At 38.7% G+C, this 24666-nt stretch overlaps 3 protein-coding genes across 9 annotated transcripts in view; 2 read left to right on the forward strand and 1 right to left on the reverse strand.

The window, feature by feature from the left end:
- Positions 1 to 568: 568 nt before the first annotated feature.
- On the reverse strand, positions 569 to 13321 carry ptpn23a (protein tyrosine phosphatase, non-receptor type 23, a). Its single transcript, XM_084385271.1, has 24 exons — positions 13081 to 13321; positions 11617 to 11691; positions 11330 to 11457; positions 11173 to 11249; positions 10979 to 11028; positions 9285 to 9416; positions 9085 to 9165; positions 8812 to 8943; positions 8682 to 8729; positions 8093 to 8208; positions 7920 to 7999; positions 7388 to 7502; positions 7075 to 7140; positions 6848 to 6993; positions 6362 to 6667; positions 6125 to 6279; positions 5869 to 6020; positions 5578 to 5757; positions 2828 to 5441; positions 2549 to 2733; positions 2353 to 2457; positions 2113 to 2251; positions 1907 to 2020; positions 569 to 1820 (listed from the first exon to the last, which is right to left on the reverse strand). The coding sequence occupies exons 1-24, from the start codon at positions 13162 to 13164 to the stop codon at positions 1227 to 1229; spliced, it is 5874 nt and encodes a 1957-aa protein (XP_084241397.1). The 5' UTR covers positions 13165 to 13321; the 3' UTR covers positions 569 to 1226.
- Positions 13322 to 13403: 82 nt separating this feature from the next.
- LOC311275634 (uncharacterized protein) lies at positions 13404 to 17561 on the forward strand. Of its 7 annotated transcripts, XM_084384774.1 has the most exons (7): positions 13617 to 13756; positions 14386 to 14742; positions 14860 to 15111; positions 15233 to 15338; positions 15676 to 15754; positions 16447 to 16562; positions 16731 to 17561. In XM_084384774.1, the coding sequence occupies exons 1-7, from the start codon at positions 13720 to 13722 to the stop codon at positions 16789 to 16791; spliced, it is 1008 nt and encodes a 335-aa protein (XP_084240900.1). In that variant the 5' UTR covers positions 13617 to 13719; the 3' UTR covers positions 16792 to 17561. The 7 variants fall into 7 exon arrangements, with proteins under 7 accessions (XP_084240901.1, XP_084240903.1, XP_084240900.1 ...); XM_084384775.1 differs by lacking the exons at positions 13617 to 13756; positions 14386 to 14742 and adding an exon at positions 13404 to 13604; XM_084384777.1 differs by lacking the exons at positions 13617 to 13756; positions 14386 to 14742 and adding an exon at positions 13404 to 13604 and having other exon boundaries at positions 14956 to 15111.
- Positions 17562 to 18171: 610 nt separating this feature from the next.
- nek11 (NIMA-related kinase 11) overlaps positions 18172 to 24666 on the forward strand; it is a 59020-nt gene continuing 52525 nt past the window's right edge. Inside the window, exon 1 of the mRNA XM_084385917.1 lies at positions 18172 to 18382. Within this exon, the coding sequence (XP_084242043.1) occupies positions 18201 to 18382 (182 nt within the window). The 5' untranslated portion in view covers positions 18172 to 18200. The remainder of the gene's footprint in view (positions 18383 to 24666) is intronic.

A 24666-nucleotide genomic window follows, 5' to 3' on the forward strand; every position in this document is an offset into this window, starting at 1 on the left:
CAATCTCTTATTAACAGCATTTGTAGCTTGCTGTAATTACCACATAGAATTATTTATTGTTAATTGACAGTAATGCACTTTGTTTAAACGCAACAATTTAGCTCTCATAGGTGTAAGATGAGTTGGCTTAGTGGTATTGGTTTTCACAATTTTAAATTAAGCAAAACTGCTACTGAACCTGATAGTGAACACCATGCATTGCCATTGAAATAAAAAAAATCATATGAATTACAACATGAGTAAGAACAACAAATGTATGTGATTTCTGCCTAAATAAAATTTAGATTTTAACTTGAATTCAAATCCAGTTTGTTCAAGACTCTGAAGGGGCACATGGTGCAGCAAACAGAGAAAAATATGTAAATGTAATGCTTGCAAGTGCCTTCCAAAAAGGACTAAAACTATAAAATAATGAAGGCTTTTTTGAATAGCCTTCAAAGGAGATGCTCTTTGCAGCCAGATGTAGTTACGGCATCTACCACCAGAGGCAAATGAGACCATGCTAGCAAAACCTTGAACCCTTTTCACTCTTTTTTTTAAAAGCAATAATCAAGACACAAAAGGGTACTGACATTTGTTAAGATTTATTTACACAGTTCAAAGAATGACAAGTTAGAATCAACTCATAAAAATGCTATGATTTCCGAGGCGATTCAGAAATGTAAGTGTTTTAAATATAACGAGTACATCAAGTCATATCAAGTAGTATCTTCGATTTGTCCCTACATATAAGTTGCAGATCACTGTAGCTCAAAGACAGGTGCAGTGACTAATAATATACAACCCACAGCGCAAGCAGCATGTGTACAAAGGGCGAGCAAATAGTCGCTCAATGATACTGTTAATATGTTTTTTGATAATGACAATAGTAGTTTGGATGTCAGTTTCTATCACACTATTTCCATTCTCAGTGTTTACATTTTTTGTGTAGAGGCAGATGCCCACTGCAGAAGAACCAAAACTCAGGCACCTTACAGGCAATCACAAACACCATGGCATTAGGAGTGCATGCTAGGAGACAAGACTGGATTTATGGAATGTAACCTGAAACACCAGGATCAGTGCTGGAAAACTGCCAACTGAAAAGACTTATCAGGACACAAGCAAACAGACAGTGATGAGGTTCAAGAGGAATGAACATGGACAAGGTGTTACAAGGGGTCAGAAACAGTTCATAAGAGGACTGCCTGTGGTGGAGAAGATAAAAGAGAGTTGTGTTGTTTGCTTCAGCTTTTGTTGAGTGTCCAGAGAGGATCCAAACTACTGAGTGGATCATCGCCCTCTGGAGGTCCCTGCAGGCCTTTGCCTTCTTGTGGGTGAAGGAAGCTTTGTTTGTTAATCCTCGGTTTTCCTCGATGGGCACTGTCCAGCGTGAAGGCTTCAGGTGTGAGAGAAGCCAGCAGGTCTAAAGATGAGGAGGTGGGTGGCGAGGGAGCATGAGGCGCAGCTTCAGTGGAAGGGTGATGATTTGAGACAGGGGAGACAGGAGTGGACCCAGTGAACCCATTCCCGTGGCCGCCAGGAGGCGAAGGTGACTGCGTCTTGCCTGGAGAAGAAGTGCAAGAGAGGGGGGGACTGATGGAATCAGGCATCGCTTCATAATAAAGAGGGTCCTGAGAAGGCTGAAGTGGCATATTTGTAGGATCTGGTTCCCCTATGCTTGCCGCTTCAGAGGCAAAGGGAATCTGGTCTTGGCTGGGCTCTTGTTCATGGTCAATACTGGGAGGTCGAATGCTTAGTTTGGCTACGGTGGCCTGTATGGAACTAATAGGCATGTCTCCTCCCAGAACAATGTCTTGAGATTCCTGTCGTGAGTATGACTAGAAAGACACACACCGTTAGATCAACAGTCACACAGATGTTTTTTTGTTTTTTTAAACAGATAAGCAAGTAAATAAGAGGTTACCTTCAATGCAATGTTGTTTGGGGTCCTAGTGCAAGGGGACATTATGATGCCATGGCGTTGCAGAACCTGCTCTGTATGTTTAAGAACAGCCTCGTAGCAAAATTTGAGGTGAAGCTGTGGAGATTATTTAACAAAAGTACCATTATATTCTATCGATTGAACCTTGAATTGCAAAATGTTAAATCTCACAGTAAGTGAGCAATTACCTTTTCTTGAAGCATGTTCTTCCTCTGCTGCCTCATCTTCCTCACCAGTTGGATCAAGTCAGGTATACCATTGCCAGCCTCGATTTCTTGCAGTGCTGCATAAAGCAGACAGAAGGCGCCAGTACGACCAACACCAGAGCTACAAGAAACAAAATTCTTATACTTTCCTACTTATGCTTAGCTTTGTCTATTTGTTCAATGTCATTAATAATGTCTATGAGGTATGTTGAAATATTGTACCTGCAATGCACCACAACTGGAGTGTGTAGCGGGCGCTGAAGCAGGTAATGTCCATGGACTTCTTGAATGAAACAGATGAGGTTGCTTTTACTCTCTGGAAGGCCCCTTTCCAGAAAAAATAAACCAAAAAACATGAGTGACAAGTGTTTCAAGAGGCAGCACTGATTCTGAATATGTATGGAGAATAAGTCCTCACAGTTCAGGCCATGAAGTAAACTGGAGGTGTGCAACAGTGCGTCTCAGACTCTGGTCCCGATACTGTAGTCCTATCATGCGCTCTATATGAGTTGGAGTGCTCTTCTGGGTGGTCATGGTAAGGGTGATTGGACCCTGAGCAAGTTGTTGGCCTCTCTCTGATGGAAAGTAACGCAACACCTTTTGCTGGGAATAAAAACACATTGCAAAACTTTATAAATATCAACAGCAAATAATATTCTAGAAATCATCAGGAGGACCCTTGCTAAAGCATATTTACCTTCTCCAGTTCTTGCTCAGACACTAGCATGACAATGACAGAAACCTTCTGCTCATAGACCATGAGCCAGAAGTCAGCTGCGGTGCCAGTGAGGGGAGCCTGTGTTGCAATGAGCCGGGGGCAGTATGCAGATAGGTCCTCAATGAAACTGGCATTGACGTAATCGTCTTTACCAGAGCTCAAGACAACACGATTGCAGTCATAAGGCATCACATCTTGATGGCGGTTCTTCATGGTATAGCAACGAGCAATGGCAATAGAGAGCTGGCGAGTATCCTTCTCCTGTTGCTCCTGCAGTTCTTTCCATTGAATATCAAGTTCTGACAGACCTCTCTTCCCTGTTGGGAGCTCTAAGGATTGGACTCTTGATCGAAACCGTTCTAGCTGTGCACTGAGTTTTGAGACCCTCTCTGGTGCTTGGTAAGGGTCTCCCTGAATGAGTCTCACACCCTCCGCTTTCTTTCTGTAATGTTCCTCCTGAGGGTCAGCTTTGGTGGGTAGTAAGACATTGGCGGTGTCCTTGGTGCCTCCATGTTGGCTCTCAGGGCTTGAGGAAAGCAAGTCATCAGTTCTAGAGTTCTGTCGCTGAAACAAAGTGGAGTCAGGTGGAGCTATGGGACCAGTGGGAGTTGGAGCCTGAACTGAGGACTGCGGCAATGCTGCTCCTCCAACTGGAGTAAGAGCAGGAGATGGTCGCTGGGTGACCATACCAAGGGATGGAGGACCAGGAGAGGGAGAAGGTGATGGGGCAGGAGAAGGTAGCACATGAGACTGTGGTGCTCCTGAGGATGGAGGAATCATGATTTGAGGCCCTGGGGGAGCAGCAGCTACAGGATGCTGCATTGGTCCTGGAGGAACGTTACCACCTTGTGGGCCAGAATAAGATATTGGGCCTCCTGGAGGTAGCTGTTGTGGGGCTAAAGGCTGTGAAGTAGGTGGCTGGGATTGAGGTTGCAGAGAGGCCACGGTCTGGTTGGAAACCATAGGAATACCTCCTTGAAAACTCAAAGGTGCAGAGCTAGAAGGAATGGTTGGCTGAGGTTTGTAAATATTGTGAGGGAGTGCTGGAGGACAGGACTGGGGATGGATTTGAGGATGAGGGTGGTTTTGATGTTGTAAAGGAGTGCTGGGGTGCATTTGCACATGCGATGAGTGTGGGCTATGGGGTACCTGAGGTTGAACAGGAACAGTAGCCCTCAGAGGGACTGCTGGGTATGCTGGCTGTTGGTTGGATTGATGAGTAGGGATTATCTGGGACTGGGGGCAGTGAGATAGCGGTTGGGAGACTGCAGGCATTTGTGGGTGAGATGGAGGAGACATGTGAGTGGATGGCGCAAGCATTTGTGGTTGTTGGGGAGGAGGTATCTGCATATGGGTTGCAGGGCCTAAATGATGAGAGGATGGGTGTATCTGAGGGTGAGGAGCATGGGGCAACTGATTGATGATGGGAGGTGTTTGGGTCTGGGAAGAAGGGGGAATCTGTTGATTGACATGTGTTAAGTGTGGCATTGGCATAGAGGGTATTGGTTGGGAGGACGGAGGCATTTGCTGATTAACATGAGCTAAGTGTGGCATTGACATAGGAGGCATTTGTTGGGGGGATTGTTGCATCTGTGGAGGTATGCCTGGATGTGACATCTGCCCCGGGGTGACAGTGTTAACTTGAGGAGGTTGGGAATTCGGAGCAAATGAGACAGGAGAGTAACCCTGATGGGGCTGCACATGGGTAGCTGGAGCTCCAAACTGTCCTTGGATTTGAGGTTGCTGAAAGTTTGGTGGTCCTGGTTGTCTCATTTGGCCTATGTACTGTGGGAATTGAGGCTGAGTGTGCTGTGGCCTAGTCGAATGTCTTGGAATTTGTTGAGTCGGGTAAAATGACTGTGGTTGGCTTTGACCACCTTGTTGAGTAAATACCTGCTGGGGCTGAGTATGAGACTGTGGATGACGGGCTGGCATTGCTTGTGGAGGATGACCCATGGGAACACCAGGTTGTTGCATGTACTGGACATGGGGTGCCATCTGAGGTGGAGCTGCATACACTGATGACACCGGTTGGTGTTGGCCAGGAGGAGGCATAACTGCCTGGGCAGATGCAGGACTGTAACTAGGAATAGGTGTCTGTACACTATCCACTGTAGTGGTGGAAGGTCGGACTGGAGTAATTTGTGGGCTAGGTTGGTTCTGAGAAGATGGAGGGCAGTACCCAGACACAGGTGGTGGTGGAAGGACCTGAGGGTTGGGCATCTGTGGGAACTGTTGCTGTGTGAAACTCTGAGGTGGTGGAAAACGGGAGATTTGAGCAAGAACTTCAGGAGGCGGTAAATTTGGTGGAAATCGGGGTTGCGCAAAGAGTAATGCTGAGCTAGCTCCAGGCCAGCGCAGAATTGAGCTAACAGCGGCCCCGGAATGTGTTGCAGGATGACCAGATGGTGGAATCGAGAGTTCAGGAGGAAGGCTGCGTAACTCTTCTGGGAGATCTCCACCAAGGGCTAGGATAGCTGCACTCAGCTCTGCCAGTTCAGGGTCTTCGGAGATGGCAGGATCTACATTTTGGCCTTTCTTCTGGGGAGGCTTTGGGGCAGTGGGTCTTTGGGGAGCCTTTTTCTTTAGCTCTCTGTCATACATTAAGCAGAATCAAATTAATTGGAGGTAATACATTAAACTTTCTATTAAAAATGTTTGACAAACTTTTTTTTTTCTATGCAAAGAAATATATATGTTAATAGATTGGTGAACAAACTCCTAGTTACCTTTCCATAATGGTTTGTCTCTCCTCCTTTCGGGCCTTGCAGACAGTCTTGGCTCTCTCCAATAAGCGAGAGGACTTTGTTTCCAGATCCTCATAGAATTCTTTGCCCTCCTGAGATTTCTTCATTAGGTCTTCATAGGCCTCATAGGAGGCCACAAGCATCTGTACAGTGCTGTTCCATCTAAAAAGTAAAAATACACCGTTTATATACTTAAGAAGTATTCTGATGATGCTACACTTGATAAAGTTTTTGCATATTTGTCACATTTAAATGTTATCCCTTAAGTCATACTTGTGTTCGGTTTCTGTCAGGCCCTTGCGCACAGTGGCATACTGTACATTAGCCTCCGTCAGTGCCTTCAGGATATTCTCTTGAGCTGCCAGGTTCTGATCAATGTATACTTTCACCTGCTCATACTTCTTAAGCTGCTCCTCAAACAGTTTCTATGAGGGAAAAGTAAGTGAGCAAAGATAAAACTACAACGCAGTGACAGATTTCTAATAAAAACCCTTTAAAAAGAATTGCCACAGTCATGTCAAGCCCATACCTTCATGTCAGCACGTTCAGTTGTGACCAGAGCAGTAGTGATGTCGTCCTGCTGAATGAGGTCTCTAAGCTGCTTCTCCAATGAGCTTCGTTGGTCCCGCATTTCTTGCACTTTACTCAGAATTCTCTTCATAGTCTGGAGACCTGCCATCTCATCTGAAAATCTCAAAAACTTGTAATTCTCATAAACATACATAACATGATGTTTTTTTTTATTATGTCGTAACAAAACACCCACCCTCACTGAGTTGAGGTCTCGGCAATGCCTCTCTAAGAGTGTCTAGTGGTCCACCAAGGAGTCTCAGATTGCTGATGTGCAGATTCATGGCCCGATGAAGTTCTGTATTGGTGAAGCTGGCTTTCTCGTGAGCTTCCAAATACTTTTCCAAGTCCCTCCGCAGCTCTGCCAGGGTTGAGGGCCGATCTGGTATAGCCTGCTTCCCAGCAGCCTCTTCTAGTCTTCTTTCCTCTGCCTCATCCTCATCCAACACATCTCGAATCTCCCGCAGAGAGGCTTCCACGTCAGTGAACACACCTGAGAGGACTGAGGATGGAGGAAGAATTTAGACTTTTTCCTGATGCTTAATTGTATATTTTTAAGAGCTGCTTAATAGCTTGAACTGAGAGGCACAACTAGTTTGAATAATCAAAGCTAAATTAATTAGCTTTAAATACTGGTGCAAAATAAAATAACATGGGGGGACTTCATAAAGACATCACTAACCCTGCATTGATTGGATGAGATTTTTTACAGTGTCTGGTCTCACGCTCAACGCAGCACATTTTTCCATCAGCACCGAGGGAAGGGTATTATACATCTCCATATTGTCCACTGACTCTGGGTCCAGACCGAGAGAGTCCATGAATTGCCTATAGAAATATAACATTTAGACATTTAGATACATACTGTCTATGTGTTTCATATACAATATAAAAGCTGTTTGCACTCACTCTAACGTCTCACTCTTGCCATCTATTTTTGCCATAACATCCCGTAGCAGCTTGGCCTTCTCTTCACTGTAAATTTGACAGAAAAAAGGAAGAGTTTTTTTTTGCCCCATACTTGATTCCCATCAAATATAGCACAGGGGAATTAAAATGTATCAGAATGAGGAACTGCAGAATGAGGTAAGATATACTTTAATGTTTTACATCTTGAAGGGTTTTATTTTAGTCTTTTGTTTTCAAGTTGTGTGTGTATGTATATATTTATATATATATAAAAAAATATATAGTGAAATAATAGTTAGGACTTGAACCAAACCTGTAAAGAGAGGAGGCCTCATGGGCAGCCATTGGCACCAGCTTTGCAAAAATGTCTGGGCCAGTGACACTAGGATCTGTTGGGTTTACAGGCAAAGCTTTCACCAATGGGGCACCTGTGAGGAAGGCAGGAGAGTGTTAATCCTTAGGACAGCATTTTCCGGTCACTAGCTAAATTCTGCGAGCATTGTCTATTTTCAATAGAGTAGAGATGTATGAAGCACAGCTCACACAGAAGTCACTTTCAAAACAAGCAGCTTTCTGTTGGTCAATGCGGTGAATTCACATGACCACCTTGAAAATGAGTGACACTCGCATAGGGAACTCTTTTGCGTTCACATGAAACTCCTGATCACACGGATTTCTATTGGAATAACTGGATTTTGCTTGTGAAATTTCGCCGAGCAACAGTAAATGTGACCGCACCGTTACTGATACTTTTTTTCATGGAAATAAGCACTTATTCTAGTCATGCCATATAACTAATGAATGACATCACCAAAGAGTACAACAACATATGTTAGCCAAAATACCTTTCACTGAGGTCAATGTCTCCAGAGATGGCACAGATTCATGGTAAATGAAGTCATTGTCTTTTTTGGCAGAATTAAATCTAAAATGAGAAGTGACACAAATGTGTTTCCTGTGACTTTTATAAAGAATGAATGATGTTTTTGGTAAACTGTTAATAATAATATATGCTTACTTTCCCCCAATGACATCCATGGTAAATTTAAGGGCTTCCTGTACACTGTCTGGCTGACCCTTAGCCATCTTAATTGCTTCGCCGAGTTTGTCTAGTGAGCTTTGAAGGTAAGCAACCTGTTGAAAAATTAAATAAAGTATTAGAGTAAAAAGATTTACAAAACAGCTGGTTCTTTCTAGGTTCATTTCAAAACCATGCTCTTCCTCTGATTAGTTTCTATATCAGGGATGGGCAACTTCGATCCTGCCCTGCAGAGTTTAGCTCCAATCCTAAACAAACACACCTGAACCAGCTAATCAATGTCTTCAGGATTACTAGAAGGCTAAGCGAGTTTTATCAGTGTTGGAGCTAAACTCTGCAGGACAGTGGCCCTCCAGGACCGAGTTTGCCCATCCCTGGTCTATGGTTTCATCTAGAAATGGAAGTAAACAACCAGGAACATTAGTTCTTCTAGACTGTTCTTCTTAAATAAATAAAAAACATCTATAAATTACAATAGACTAGGATGAGATTGAAACTAGTTCTCCATGGCAACATAGCACAGATGGCCACTAACTGAAATTGAAGACAGAAAAAAAGCAGGTTGTACCCTCTCTCCATACTTCTGCTGCTCTTCGGCCTGTTTCCCCATGTGCAACTGTTGAGAGACAAGAGGATTTAGGGCGACTTACTTAGAAACATAATAAACGTGACCATCCTGCGTTGAATAGAAGACTCACATGAGCAACTGCAGCAAAGTAGTAAATCTTCATTTGCACTAATTTCTTCCAGTCTTTCTGTATCTTTCCTAACATTGAAACGGTTTCTGAGTTCTCCAGAGCTCTGCAAGCCTCTTTGTAATAGTCCACCACCTAAAGACAAAAAGATTTCATGTCCAATCAGATGTTAGATTCATACTGCAGCTAGTAACAAACTGTAAAAAAATAAAAATCTTTGCCATGGATGTAGCTTAATTTTAAGGAACTAAATGGTTAAAAAAAAAAAAAAAGTACCTGGGCACTAATCCGTGCAACAAGGAAGCTCTTCCGGTTGTCCAACATAGATTTTTCCAACAGGCACTCTTGGGCCTGACCCTGAAAAGAGCAATTGGTACTTTAGTCCTAATCTACAAAATGGCAAATGAAAAAGATGTATATAACATACATACATATATATATGAAAGCAGTTGAGTGAAACTAACACATGATCATACCAGCATGAGGTTGATGTTGAGATTAAGGATCTGGTGACTCATGTCCACACTGAAGTTGTGACTGAAGTGATCGCGCAGGTAGGTAAACGCTCCAGCTGAGCACTGAAAGTGTGTGCAAGATACTTTCATTCCCTAACAGTGAGGGGAAGAGTGAGAGTTAGGACCCTAGAAAAAAAAATACTTTTACTGTAAATTGCCGTAATTAATTGTGAGTTCCAGACCAGTAAAAAATAATTTTAGATGAAATCTCAGACCTTTCCTACTTAGTCACAACCTCGCACAGCACACCCACAGACCGTCCACAATCTGTTCGATGACTGTCAGATTTATATTGCTCAAAAACTCTAAAGCACTTTCTGTGTGTCAGGTAAAAAAAACTAAAATGGCTGCAAAATAGCTAATGTACCACTATGAAAATCTGTTCTGAATTCATAGTGGTTCATTAGCTTTGTTCTGTAAATATGTTATCATTTTACTATTGATGTCTTAAAGTCCACATGAAATTGAAATTCACACTATTTTCTAAATGCATCTTACTGATCTTATAGTGAACATTTCATCCATGCATAGGTTTCAGTTTTAACAAAAAATGTTTAACCTCAAACCGTTCAATCAAAATTTCATGACTTGCCAAACTTCTAAAACGTTAGATGTATTCGACTTCATGCCGCACTGCGCAGACAGTTTATTTATCCCTGAACTGAACAAACCAATCGGCGAGAGTTGCCGCTTGCAGTCGAGGGCGAAATTGAAAACGGAGCCGTCAAGTCAGACACTTTCTGCTTCCCGTAGTGACGCTTGAGCGGTGTTTGCATACTTTATCACAGACAAAGTGGATTAGATGCAATGTTTGTCAAATCCACAGATATTTCAGACGTTTTCATGAAGCAACAGAAATCTAGTTAATGTACTGCTTAATACAGCACCATCTGTACGAGAATAAAGTTCAAAATTAGCCTACACTATTTAAATACCAATAAAGTGGGTATATATATTTTTTATCAGTTTTATTTTGATAAAACATTATGGTAACATGAAAAGAGCTTTTACTGTTATAAAAACATGGATTTGTGAGCATTAGCGGAACTGAAGGTGTCAGAATAAGCACGAAACACACGTTATTGTTGTCATCAGTGAATCCGGCCAATCGTGGAACAGCTACGTCGTCATCAGAGCTTGTCCAGTCACTCTGAAGAATCTGGCGTCAACGCTGTCTGAAGTCGGACAAAATTTGTAACCGGCATGCACCGCTTCAAGTCAGACGCTGATCGGTCTGCGAAGCATGAAGTCGAACACACCCATTTAAGTCTGCTTAAACCCGACCCCTTTCTAGGGGTCGCAAGCTCGCATTCCAATCTGCCTCTATCCAATCAACAATCGGTGAATAGAAACAATCACCCATACTACATTGGATGTCTCATTCGGATGTACGTCACAATTCAGAAGTAAATATCCGTCGCTACTTCCGTTACATCGCAATTTTAACAACACACCAAAGTTTGAATTTTCTCAAAAAAAAAAAAAAAACATAAATATGTTTGTTATTTGTGAAGAAGTGCTGAAATAGAAATAAATAATCTCTCAGCCTGACGATGTGTGAATATTTCAGAGTTGAACCAGCAATTCCTATATGGCGCGCACACTGCATTAAAATCACATGACATTTAAATGATTCCTTCTGCAGTTCAGCTCACCTCTTCAGACACCCTGTTGTCCATGGCTCCCAACATTGAATGGAGTGCTCCTGCAGCATGGGAAACATGACTTGAATCAGGAAACAGGCCTGATCTTGAACAATGCCCTCTTCTCAACGACACACTCGTTATTTATCGCAGACAATGCAGTCATTGACTAGAGGAATAATACGTATCAGTCTAGTACTACTCACCCAAATTATAAAGGATGCAGGCCTGCTCGTAGCAGATGTCATCATGGGTCACTGTCTTTCCAGAAAATATCTCTGTCCTATATATTAAACAAAAAAAAGTGTAAGGGGAAGCCGAAAGGCAAGCACACAAGTAAGATGGCTGGTTTGGAGCCCTCACCAGGAGATAGGGACAGCAGCTTCCTGCCCAAATCCCAGAGGCACACGACTCTGAATATAATGCAGCTGCCCGAAGTACTTCCTTAAGGTACTGCAGCCCTCAAAGTCACGTGTGACATTCACAGCACTCTAGAAAGACAAGACAATGCAGAGAATGTAGAAAAGGTATAGACTTCACGTATACCTGTTGCTGAACTGGTTGAGCATGGTGCTAGCAAAGCCAAGATAGATTTTCAGGGAAGACACATAATGATTAAAAGTATACATTGAATGCACTGTAAGACTCACCTGTCTGAGTTGCTCCAGTTTCTTCAACTGCTCATTATAATTGTCAGGATTTTCCCCATAGTTCTTCAGTATGAACTGAGAAAAGGGAAAAAGAAGTTTGTTACAGAGTTATAGCGCAGCAGATAAAGATTGGTAACGGTAAAAGATTGCACAGGTAAACGAAAAAAACAAAACATCTATTTGGCCATTCAATAAAAATAAATAAAAAATATATATTATTATTATTATTATTAATACTAAAACTGTGATTTTTTTTCCCCAGGATAAAAGGAAAAATCCAAGAAAAAGGAAATATGTACTGGTGATTGAAAAGCAAAGAAGTATTTTGATATTTTTGGCCACTGACAAGACCATTCAATACAATACACATAAAAAATAAATAAACAGTTTAAATTATTTTACAGCAGTTCCTCTGCTTCACTAAAATATCATAGTTCTGTCATTTTGTTTGCATGCAACACTATCAACAATTACCATGCATAAACATAAACAACCACCTTTAACAACCTGAACCTGCCATTCATCCTTTGGCCTAGTTTGTTAGGAATGGATCTGATAACTAACATAACACAAGCTAATAAAAATTCCTGACTGCTGGGAAGAGGTGGAGGATAAGGAAGCATGTTTTTGTTTTGTTTTTAAGTTTAATACATTCATATAAACATTAAATACAGTATAACACAGAAAAAAATATTCTAATGTATCCTCAAGGACGGACTCTCTGCAGTAATAATAATAAATTATTATACACATACAATAAAACATGACCAAATAAACAAACAGGTTCTGATATTTGATTTGTTAAAATTTCTGATTAGGATGCATATAAGCACTATTTTGCTTGATTGTAAGTGTTTTTCAAAACCCACATGACTTTCTGTTTCAGTGGAACATAAAATTAGTCATTTGTAGTATAACGTCTGTTTTTTATTTTTATAAAATAAAAGTGAATGGTGACCACAGTTGTCAACAAATATTTGTATGCCTCTCTGTACGTTTCACACAGAAAGCTATAATATGGCTCCAGAAGATTCGAAATAAAGCCCAAGAGTTGACCATTACTATGACGCTCTCTTGTCATTTAAGTGTTGGACAGCACCAGTCCCCATCCACTTTCATTGTATGGAAAATATCGATATGAAGATTCTATAAAAAGTTAACATCATTTTGTGTTCGCAAAAGACACACGATTTGGAATGACATCTAAGTAAATAATAATAAATAAATAAATCGAAGTAAATAATGACAGGCTTATTTTGGTAAATTAGATTTTTGGTTGAACTGTGTCTTTAAGAAAACACAGAATAGCTCAAGTAACGTTAATAGCTGGAAAAACAGGGCACGGGGTTAAAACTTTAATTTTGTGGCAGGTTACATGCATAAAACATGCTGTTTTGTTTATTTTCGATGTATAAAAGCAATGATAGTAGTGTGTGATTTGAACAGGCCTGCTTGGTCCCTCACCTGTTTGACAGTCGGGCTGAACTGAAACTCTCCAGCCTCCTTTAGATCCAGCCAAATCATCGGCATTCGCGGCACGGCTTCCATCGCAGCCGCCGATTTCGCTGAGCCGACTAAAGTAGAATAGTATTATAGCGTTCAAGTACTTGGAAAAAAATCCTGCGAAAGTATTATTTTGAATTTTACAGCTCTGAACGACTGTGTCATGTCCCCATTTACATCCATACAGGAAGCGATTGCAGCCTCGGGAAGTGACGTCATGATATCTGAATTCTGACTCTGGGAAATGCGGTTCTGTGTTTTCATCATGTCATGATGACAAAAAAGAGTACAGATTGAAAGGATACCGTGTCGAAATTTGAATTAAAAGTCAAATATCTAACAAAATTTCTACATGCTCATTTACTTTTAAAGATTTAAAGTTAAAATGTTTTCCCTTATAGCTTTGGAAGATCGATAGATGGCAAATAATGTTAGAAACTTTAGAGACTTAAAGATAATTTTCTGTGGGACCATCATTACTAATGGTAAGAAGGAAATGACAGTGTTGTTCTGTGCAACTTCTTCTTTCATTCTGTCCTTTTTCATAAAGAGACAAGAAAACATCTTCTGTGAGCCAAATAACAGAAACAGTGAATTGAAATGCTACAAATTATTGTAGGCCTACTTTTCCTGCCTGGTAAGAAAATATTTTCTTAAGTCTTAAGTCAATTTTGTCCGTTGTATATTTCTAATTAACTGATTTAATTGATTTCAGATTGCAACAAACTGAATAGTTATTAATTTTATAATATGTATACCTTGAGACAATCTATTATAGATATTTTTATCGATTGTGACATTTTTAAATAAATAATTTACTGAATCAATAGGCAGTAATAGAGATACAGTGGGATCCAAATCTCTGAGGAAACTAAAAATGTCTATTTTGTTCTTCTAATTTGATACTGAAAGGCTGAACAGGAAAATGTTCAGAATTTCTTACTGTAATATGTTGTAGCCTATGGAGTTCACATTTGCTTGTTTGATTAGTGACATATAAATAGTGCAAAAGCTTAAATATGTCTTATTTATTTATGCCATAACTTTTATTAATTTACTTTTTTTTTATTCTAAAACTTTGTTTAAAAAAAAAATCCTAAATATTCAATGTGGTCTCAGACCTTTGGATCCCACTGTATCTCTATTATTGATTCATTATGTAAATTATTATTTTTTAAAACAATATCTATAATAGTTTAAGATATATTTTAACCATCCATTTTAATCTACAAATTCTCTAATTAAATAAAGTGTTTTGTGCTCCAGGTGTTCTCAGTAATAATGGGTGGGATGTGATTTATCCTCCACCGATTTGTGCTGTGAGGGGATCCAATGCCACTATTGCCTGTTCATTTACATATCCAGCTGCGAAAGTGAAGCAAGTGCTATGGTGTTCAATGATATCAAACTATGAAGGCTGTAGAGATAAGCCATATGTTTTTGACAGTGATGCCAACGATAATCAAAGTAACTTTCAATACATTGGAGATAAAAAATCAAATTGTTCTCTTTTGATCAGTAATATTAATCAAACACATTCTGGAGAGTATACATTTAGATTTATAACCGATTTGCAAGGTGGTCTATGGACAGGTGATCCTGGAGTGGAAATTTCAGTACGCGGTAAATATAAAAGGTTTATTCTGGAAAAAAATTACTGGATGCTTTTGTTGTTGCTGTTTTGTTTTCTAAAAGAATCCCTCAATTTCATTATGGGCTATTTCTCTTGTTTTCTGATAGATTTAAAGGTGTTAATGACCAGATCAAGAGACAATGGAAGCATAATAGTAGGAGACTCTTTATATCTGACATGCACACTCGACTGCTATAATTTAGATGAAGTTCAGTGGTTTAAGAATGATGAACCGATGAAACATTCAGACCCCATCCTCACCTTCAGCAGTGTAACTACTAAAGACTCCGGGAATTACTCTTGTTCTTTGAGGAACTTTAAAACAACTGTATCTGAAGAATTTAGAATTTACATTGAAGGTTGGTTGAACTGGTAAAAATGTTATACATATTTTAATTTAACGATCATATTCATATTTGGAAAATGACAGATTTGTAAATACTTTAAAGTAAATGATATCTATCCCTTTGTCCTCAATAGATGTTGCTGGGTCTCAACAGTTCAAGAGTTCAACAACAGTTCTGATTATTGTCGTGTCTTTAATCTCACTTGGCTTTATTATTGCAGCTGTGATGCTTATAAGAAGGTAAGAGTTTTTGTATTGTTTGTGCTTGTATAACTCTTTCAGTCAGTCTGAATGAAACATTAACTGACCTTGCACAATTCAGAAAACACATAAGAAAAAAAAAAATTTAAAGTGCATTTTGTGTGGCTGCAAGAGAGTTGTATGTTGGTGAGGGCGAGTGATTGAGGCTTGCGACACAAAGACTGCATATATATATATATATATATTTATTTGTTAAAATAAATAATTATTTTAAACATTTTCTCAGAATCAAACCCTTTTCTGAAATCATCCAAGATCTTGTATCAGCTAAATTATGCAATTTATAATGCATGTCTGTCACATTTACTTTTTAAAGGAAAGTAGAAACTCGGGGCAAACCAAAGGAGGAAGGAGAAGAAAACCAGGTTTCTCAATACAGCACTCACCAAACAACTGTAACAATATTTGTAAAACCTAAACATCATGTAGGCCTATATATAATGTATTTTGTACATGTATCTCCTGTAGGGAGTAAATATGCCATGCATAAGAACAAAAACAAGTGTTATCGTGTTTAGGATTGTGTTAAGTTATACAGTAAATCGTAATTGTACAAGATGTACATACCCTGTTGAGATGACACCAACATGTTGTGTTTTGCATGCTGGTGTTTGCTTAAAGGGATAGTTCACCCAAACATGAAAATTCTGTCATCATTTACTCACCCTCAAGTTGTTCCAAACCTGTATGAGTTTCTTTGTTCTGCTGAACACAAAGGAAGATATTTGGAAGAACGTTTGTAATCAACAGATCTCGGTCCCCATTGACTTCCATAGTAGGAAAAAAATATACTATGGTAGTCAATGGGGACCGAGATCTGTTTGGTTACAAACATTCTTCCAAATATCTTCCTTTGTGTTCAGCAGAACAAAGAAACTCATACAGGTTTGGAACAACTTGAGGGTGAGTAAACAATGATAGAATTTCCATTTTTGGGTGAACTATCCCTTTAATTAGCAAGCCTCCTTTGGTCAACCGGTTTCATCAGAAAAAAACATTCTGGTTATGCTGAACTAAGCTGGTCTCATCAGCAGGGCATTAACAAAAGATGACTGTTGTTGACATGCTCTGTGCCGTCTTCTGTAAGGCTAAAAGAGAAACACCCAGAGTCTCCACAAACCTAGAGGAAGCAGAAGATGTGCTGCAAGAAGATGAAGTGCAATATGCATCTGTCAACTTTCAACCTAAACAACGGCTTCAAATGTGAGCATTCAAGAGACACATATTTCTTCGTGCTGTGCTTACATTTTGTAATCTGACCATTAGATAATGCAACATGTTTAATCATATTTGACTGTCTTTCTTGAAGTAATATTGATAGTGAATATGAGTTTGTGACAATTTTACTGAAACGATTATCTTTATTTCTAGGTCTGCCAGCACAGCACAGGAGAATGATTCATCCATCTACAGCACAGTAGTGAATGGTTAACCTTAGATATAGTGGATATACCTCTCTCTCTCTCTGCATTTGTTTGTGTGGTCCTGTCATATGTTGTGACTTGTGAGGACCAAATGACCCCACAAGGAAAGCAATACCAGTATTTTTTTTTACTTTGTGGGGACATTTTTGATCCCCATAAGGAAAACAGCTTATAGACCACACTAAATTATGTTTTTTTGGAAAATGTAAAAAAAAAATGCAGAATGTTTTCTGTGAGGGCTGTTTAGGATTAGGGGATCGAATAGACAGTTTGTACAGTATAAAATTAATAATGTCAATGGAAAGTCCCCATAAAACATGGAAACCCAACGTGTGTGTGTGTGTGTGTGTGTGTGTGTGTGTGTGTGTGTGTGTGTGTGTGTGTGTGTGAGAGAGAGAGAGAGAGAGAGAGAGTGTGAGTGAGTGTGTGTCTGGTTTTCATTTTTGTTTAAATTTAATTTATTTTTCTGGATTAAAAAACTTTGATTACATTAATAGATCCATTTAATTAAGAAATATTCTGGAACAAAATGTAAATACAGAAATGAATAGTGATGGTAGCTAGGCTTCTCAAGAACATTCATCAGGTCCACACTTAATTTTTTATAAACTTGTTTTGTACATATTTTTACATTTATTTACATAGCATTTGACAGTGTAGGACATACAGGTTTGAATTGAAATGCTTTTTTTAATGGTAGTGAATTGAATTAATGTGCAACCATGCATTGTTGTAGACCAAATATGCATAATAAATATTTTGTGATATAAATTGGTGATATTTTAATTGGTCTTTAATTCAGTTATTATTTTAACTTTAGCTAAGCCTACATGATCCTGAAATCTGATGTCAATGTCATAATGCACTAATTTACTGATCAAGTTCCACTGATATCCACAACCTGACTAGCACATCAACATTATTTAGTAGACAGTCAAGGTCAGCGCCATCTAAAGGAGAAAAACTCCTCTGCACTGTTCCCATGACAGCGACTTAACACACAGGAAGTTTAGAGCAGTTGGTCGAACGAATTTCCGACCCACAGGTGAGGTTAGAAAAATCTATCAACTCTAAAAATAATTTTTATTTAAAATAGAGAGAACAAGTGTGGTGAATTAGATTTAAAAAATAATGTTTTGATCATTAAATTTGTTAGGTATGGCTATATGATGAAAAACCAAATTACATTTGTGCAGTATTTTTGTTTTATTTTGCTTTTGCTACGCATGTTGACGAGAGAAAAGTCGTTCTTATGATTCGAATGTTGTTTGTATTGCTTATACTAATTTTTAAATTCAGGAACATCAAATACCAAAACACTAAAGTAAGTAAACAAAAGAAAAAGAAATAACGTCACGAGAGCATTTGTTGACATCATCTCTTTGCAGTTTGGCTGCACTGGATTCATGACTGAAAAATGCCCAGATTTCGTGAGCGTCCAGGACAAACACACTGTCATCCTGCTTCTCCCACACAAACATCTTCTGACCTGAGCAGCCTGATAGCGAACAGATACATCATTCAGCAGAGGCTCGGGAAGGGAAGCTTCGGCACTGTGTATCTTGTTAAAGACACAAAGGCAGTCGCAGCAGAGAGACTGTAAGTTAATACTTGTTCAAAACAATCACTTTAGCGAAGTTTGGACTATTTTCGGTTTATTTTGATTAAAATAAATATTATTTTTTGTTCAATAAATATACTGTCATTGAAATATGTTCATTTTAACAATACAAAAAAAAAAAAATATATATATATATATATATATAAAAAAAAAAGATTCTGAAAGCATTGAATCCCATAATAATTTAATAAAGCTTTACAGTAGTATCAAATTATAAGATTAATGATATATTTTTAAATAAGATGGTTTCATTTTAAATATAGTGATTATCTCTAAGGTGGACGTCACCCAATTTAATATAAGATATTTATCTGAATCTAACCATACATGAATTAGCCAAAGCAGGTGGGGCTGGGGAAGGTGGAGGTTTTCTGAAAGCGCAGAGCACTGTTAAATTAATTGCTGACCAAGTATTTGAAGTTTTAGCAGCGAGCTCATTGGCTACTGATACAGCAGGAACCAGACACCTGTGCCCTATAGAGAATGGTGTCATTGCAAGCTAGGGGACATATCATGAAAATCTGACTTTTTCCGTGTTAAAGTGCTATAATCTGGTCCCCGCTGCATCTACCAACCCAGAAAATGTGAAAAGTTACAACCCAGTAACTTTGTTTTGGTAAGCCTTTCTCTGCAAGCATGTCAAAAAATAAGCCGATCAGATTTCGCTGGAAGGGGATCTTATTATAATATTACCGCCCCTTAATCTGCACGTTTCCACCCATGGCGCCCCCATTTGGTTTTTTGCAAGCGACGCAATGGCAACAATTCGAGCAAAGCATGCAAACTGTTCTGTCGTTGCTGCACAGATGAGCACAGAACACTATTTGACCAAAGAATGTAACAATTGTCTTAAAAGACCTCATGGAACTGTCAACTTGTGTAAAAGTTCAACTTGATGGTACATGCAGATTGATGAGATGAATCAATGTAACTCCACAACATGAAAACGACCCATTCTTGCTCTCACCCAAAAAGGGGCAAATTTGACAAGCTATAATAAATGATCTGGAGGGTATTTTGAGCTGAAATTTCACAGACACGTTCTGGGGACACCATCGATTTTTATTACATCTTGCGAAAAGGGGCATAATATGTCAGCTTTAAGGACCAATCATCCTGCGCCATCTAGAGTTTCATGACAGAACTTTGTATGACCACCTATCTAAATAGTGTCTGTATTCTTTTATAATTCCAAATGACTGAATGAATGATGATGCAAATAGAAAAAAAATGTGTTGAGTTATCAAAACAATTGTGTATTTATTTACAATATGTATTGTTAAAAATTCTATAAAAAAAAGAAACATGATAATTGGCCTTAGTTGGCAACATGCCTAGTTCATAATAGGTTTTGAAGTTTTCTTACCTGTTTGGCAAAAGGGAAGATTTTCTCTGTTTTCTCTGCACTTATTTCGAATTTCTACTGTAGGCAGCCATGTTTTATCGAAATCCCATTTTGAAGTAAATAGTACCCCTTTACTGCATGACGTTTACAGGGATTATTGAGGTTTGTCCTATACATACTTTGTATTAAATTACGCATATGTTTTTTGTGTTGGATTTAATGAGTTATTCCAGATGCATCCTGTGCATGAGAGAAAATATGCATGTGCACTGAATTAATATTGTTGAAATAATAAAAAAAATGGCAAATTCTCTTCTCTTGTCCGGCCACCTGAGAGCAGCATTGGTCTTTGTTACTACTAACCAGTCATTATTGGTTTCCTTTGAGATAATTGAGGAATCCTTCATGTTACTACCAACACATCTATTAGGCCTATTCTTTATGATCATAAATGGTATACCATTAAATTCTTTATTACGCTTTCATTAGAGAGCAAAATGTATCGTTTTAATACTCTCATTGCTTGATCCAGTTTTCATTGTTAGTAAATATTTATTTTTCTGCATAGGTGCATTTGTTAGAGAGAATAAATGGCCTGTCACTGGAATATTACCTAAATTGCATAAAGCTTTTTACATTCAAATCTGTTAAGAGTCCTGAGGGAAGCTTCGCTGGTATCATCTGAATGTGTTGTGAAATATGTTGTGAAGTTGATTTATTGCTTCTGTGGAGGCCCGCAGTCTTAAACAGGCAGGTTTGCTTTTGAAACAGAGATAAGAAAAGAAAAAAGGAAATTGTGAGTCATTATTTCAGGAGATCGTGGCAATATTACATCTTACCCGGATTCAGTTCGCAGTGAAGCTCCCACAGTAAATTAAAACCAACGGGTCTTAGTTTATGAGGACATTGCTCTCAGAACAGAACAAATGTCTGGCTGTGTCACTTCTGTATTTATTACATGGCTCTTGATTCTGGTGCCAAAATATCTTTGTATAACGAGCACTAAACTATTGATAATTTTCATAGGCAACTGATTTTCTACATGCAGTAGGTTCGTGTCTCTTTATAGACATCTGAGAATCACAATGACACTATCATTCAAAAGATGTCTCTTATGCTCAGCAAGGCTGCATTTAAAAAAAAATCAAAAATGAAGAAAAAAACTGTGATATTGTGACACATTATTACCATTTAAAAAAAACTGTTTTAAATTTAACGTAGTTTAAAATGTATAGTATTCCTGTGATGGCTAAGCTGCATTTTCACATGGTACTTCAGAAATAGTTCAGTGTTGAAAAAAGTTGTTGCTTAATTTTTGTGGAGACTGTGGTGCATTTTTTCAGGATTCTTTGATAAATAGAAAGTTCAAAAGAACAGCATTTATTTAAAATAGATGTCTCTGCTGTTATTTTTGATCAATGTAATATGTCCTTGCTGAATAAGTAATGAAATTCTCTAAAAAAAAATCGTTGCAAAATCTAACTAACCCAAAAAAAGAATTGTGACAGTCACTCTTTTCCATGAAATTACAGTTCATGGCGATGCAAAAGCACCATAAAAATATCATAACTGTAGTTCAAGTCTTCTAAAGTCATAGTTTTCTGTGAGGAACAGACTGAAATTCAATTTGGAGATGTATATGGGCCATTTCAGCAACTGCCATTAAGATGAATGGGATTACAGTAGTTTCATCCGTTTAGACCTTGAAGCGCAGAGCCCTGTCCCGTTCACCCCTTTTGCTCACCACATTTATTTAGCCGTTTAGAGTAGACCAACTGATCACATATTATTCTTCACATATTGATTTCTACAGTTTTTGGTCTGTGAGTATAATTAGATTCATAAACAGAACGCAAACCATTTGGAGAAGAGCTAGTTGTCTGTTCATTTGATGCTTTTCATGAAAGTTTTCATGAATTCAAAATCTTATTTTTTTTTATGGAATATTGCAGTATTTATTATAAATGATTAATCAATGATTTTTTTTTATTCATGTGCCCTAATAACTTCCTCTCACCCTACATTTTTTCTTGTTAGAGGAGCTGTTTCTCTCAGATATAAGTCACACTAAGCATGAAAAGACTTCTGTTTCATGCTGACTTTAACTGTTCTCTCTGTCTATCACACTTGATGACGTAGCCTCTCTGTGAAACCCGTATCAGACGAGGAGATGAAACTGGAAGCTAGAAGCTAGAGAGATGCTGGTGGAAATGGAGGCCAATTAGGAAGAGCTCCACACTTTAGCTGCCCACGGGCGCGTGCATGGCGTCATGCTACGGGTTACTGTTCCTTTAACCCTGAGCTTTCTGCTTGTTAGTCCATCGCAGCTGTTCGCCAGCTTCTGACCTGTCACATGCAGAGTGCTGGCACCAAACCTGAATGCCCACCTTCAGGAGACCACCACACCTCCTGTCCATTTCTCCACTTATGCACCAGTTGTCCTTCCTTAGTCTTTTCTCAGCCTTAAAAAAAATCCTGCTGTGTGTGTGTTTTGTTGTTACTGCCTCAGTGGCTCTTACAGTGCTATGAACTCCTTTGTTTCTTTGTGAGAGCCAAATGTCAGTGCTGGGCGCTGTGAGCTGAGACTGCCGTACCCCTTTCCTCCAGCTGGCTTCTCACTGGGCTTTATTAGCCCAGATAAATTACTTCCTATTCTGGATTTGCCCCAAAAATAGGGCTCACATCCTGTGGGTCCCTTGTCAAAAGTGCTCTATTTGTAGTCTTCCTGGAATCTTATAGGCACACAAATTTCATGATTTGATTAAATTTCGATTGTGATTCTGTTTGATTTTGAATAGATTCAATTCGATATCGATTAATTGGAGCCTATCAGGTACAGTATATTACAAATTTCCTCAAGGAAAAAAATATATCTCAACTTATGATGTAAACTGTACAGGGAACCCCAGTTGGTACAACAAAAATGAACTGATTTGTAGGCTACTTAGATTTAAATTACACATAAGGAAGTTTTTATAATAATAACATTATAATAAATACGTAAATATGTTTCTACTATGGATTTATTCAAACATACATTAAATATTGAAGAACAGATTAAGATATAAAAATAACTGGTCTAGAGGTTGTTGTTTTTTCTAGCTGACTAACGAGTGTTTTAGTCAGCGGCCACTGACTAACGACCACTGACTTACGAGTGGTCATTGAATAGCTTTTCTGAGGTAAATGCGACATTGTTTATTGAAGTCTTTCCGCAGTTGAAACACTGATTGAGACATGGTACGGATTTCAGTAAGTTGTACTGTATCTTTCAACATACCTTTAGATGTTCATTGATGCTTATTTCGTGCTGCAAATAGTAATGAAGCGGAAGAGATGATCGGTTCAAGTGCTCTCCGTGCTGCCGCTTTGCTTGATCTGTCACACCACACTAAAGAGTGGCAAAATGGTATTTATTGTTTGAATTTCATGGTAAAAGTAGACAGAATTTGAAAGCTGAGACATTGTTTCATATAGAAAGCACCAGTTTATTGGATGGGCGGTGCGCGCACTACAGAGCTTTGTTCGTTCATCAACTGAAAACAGCATAGACTTATTGGATTTAAGAATTGATATTGGTTCTTCAAAATTAGAAATGGATTAAAATTGAGAAATCGATATTTTTAACCCAGCCCTAATAGGCAGATGATGATGTAAATCTGTAGACACTGTGTATTTTTAGGTTCGTGCTTCTTGCTTATTTGTGATTTGAAAATAATGTTGAGGTCCCTTATAACATTTTAAGACACATTTGTTTTACACTTTTACACAAAGTTGTTTTGGCGTATTGCATACCTCTGGTCTGTGTTTGCTTTCACACCTCATTTATCACTTAAAAGTCACATAGAGACTTGCAATATAATACACAAGTCATTTACTTATGATGCTTATTTAGCTTTTTTGCATGATAAAAGAGCAGCTCAGACATTCTGCTGGACGTTTCTTTTTTTGGGTTCTTTTTGGGTCAGAAGAAAGACAATAATGAAACGGGGTTTTAATTATATGAACCATTTCTTTAAGATTTCAAATATTCAATGTGACACGATCTGTGTTTTATCCAGATGGGGAGCCATTTTGAGAAGTGTGACCTTTTTACACAAACTACATCTTTATTAACAAAATGAATGTGAGCAGAGAAGAGCTGCCTGTCATCTGCTCTGGTGTTCATTAATGGTCTCACAAATGTGCCAAAAGTATCACTGTGTGGGCGCAAGGGTGTGTTGTATTCTAATTAAATCCATATACTTATGGAACAAAGAAGATTATTATATAGCAGGTGTGTTATTTAAACACCTTGTCCTGGTTCAGGTATCACAATTCATATTGTATAAGGAATAATTAATTCACATAATTAATCTTCATCAGTGTTATTGTAGTATTATTTCTATTGGCTACTATTATAGTATTTATTAATATTTTTAATTATCTTTTAAAATAATTTTTTAGGTTTCAATTTTAGTTAAAGTTTTAGTTATTTTGTTGTATGCTTTTAACCCCTCATTTACACCGCACACGTATGCGGCGCATTACGGCTGCGACACGGCTACCGGAGCTGATCGCGCCCATTCTAGTCAATGCTTGTGTTTACACCGGCCGCGACTCGGCGCGTTTCAGAAGCCTCCGCGCCGCTTCGCAAAATATAAGTGCCTAGTCTATTTTTGACGGACGCGCGTCCAAGTCGCACCAGAAATACAAAATAAAAGAAAAAAAAAAAACATTGTCAAATTCAAAATAAACACCCTGTGCAAACTCCCAAACGTATTACACACCAATATCCTTGGTAGAAACCATGACTGTATGGTAGAAACCCCAAAATCAAGAAAAACCACGTCAGACAGGCAAATCACGTGGTCTCGCGCATCCAGTCGCTCCGCTTCTGAAATGCTCCTGGTGTGAGTTGGCACCGCGTGGAGGACG

The sequence above is a fragment of the Rutilus rutilus genome, assembly GCF_951802725.1.
Source record: "Rutilus rutilus genome assembly, chromosome: 17".
In the NCBI taxonomy this organism is placed as follows: Eukaryota; Metazoa; Chordata; class Actinopteri; order Cypriniformes; family Leuciscidae; genus Rutilus; species Rutilus rutilus.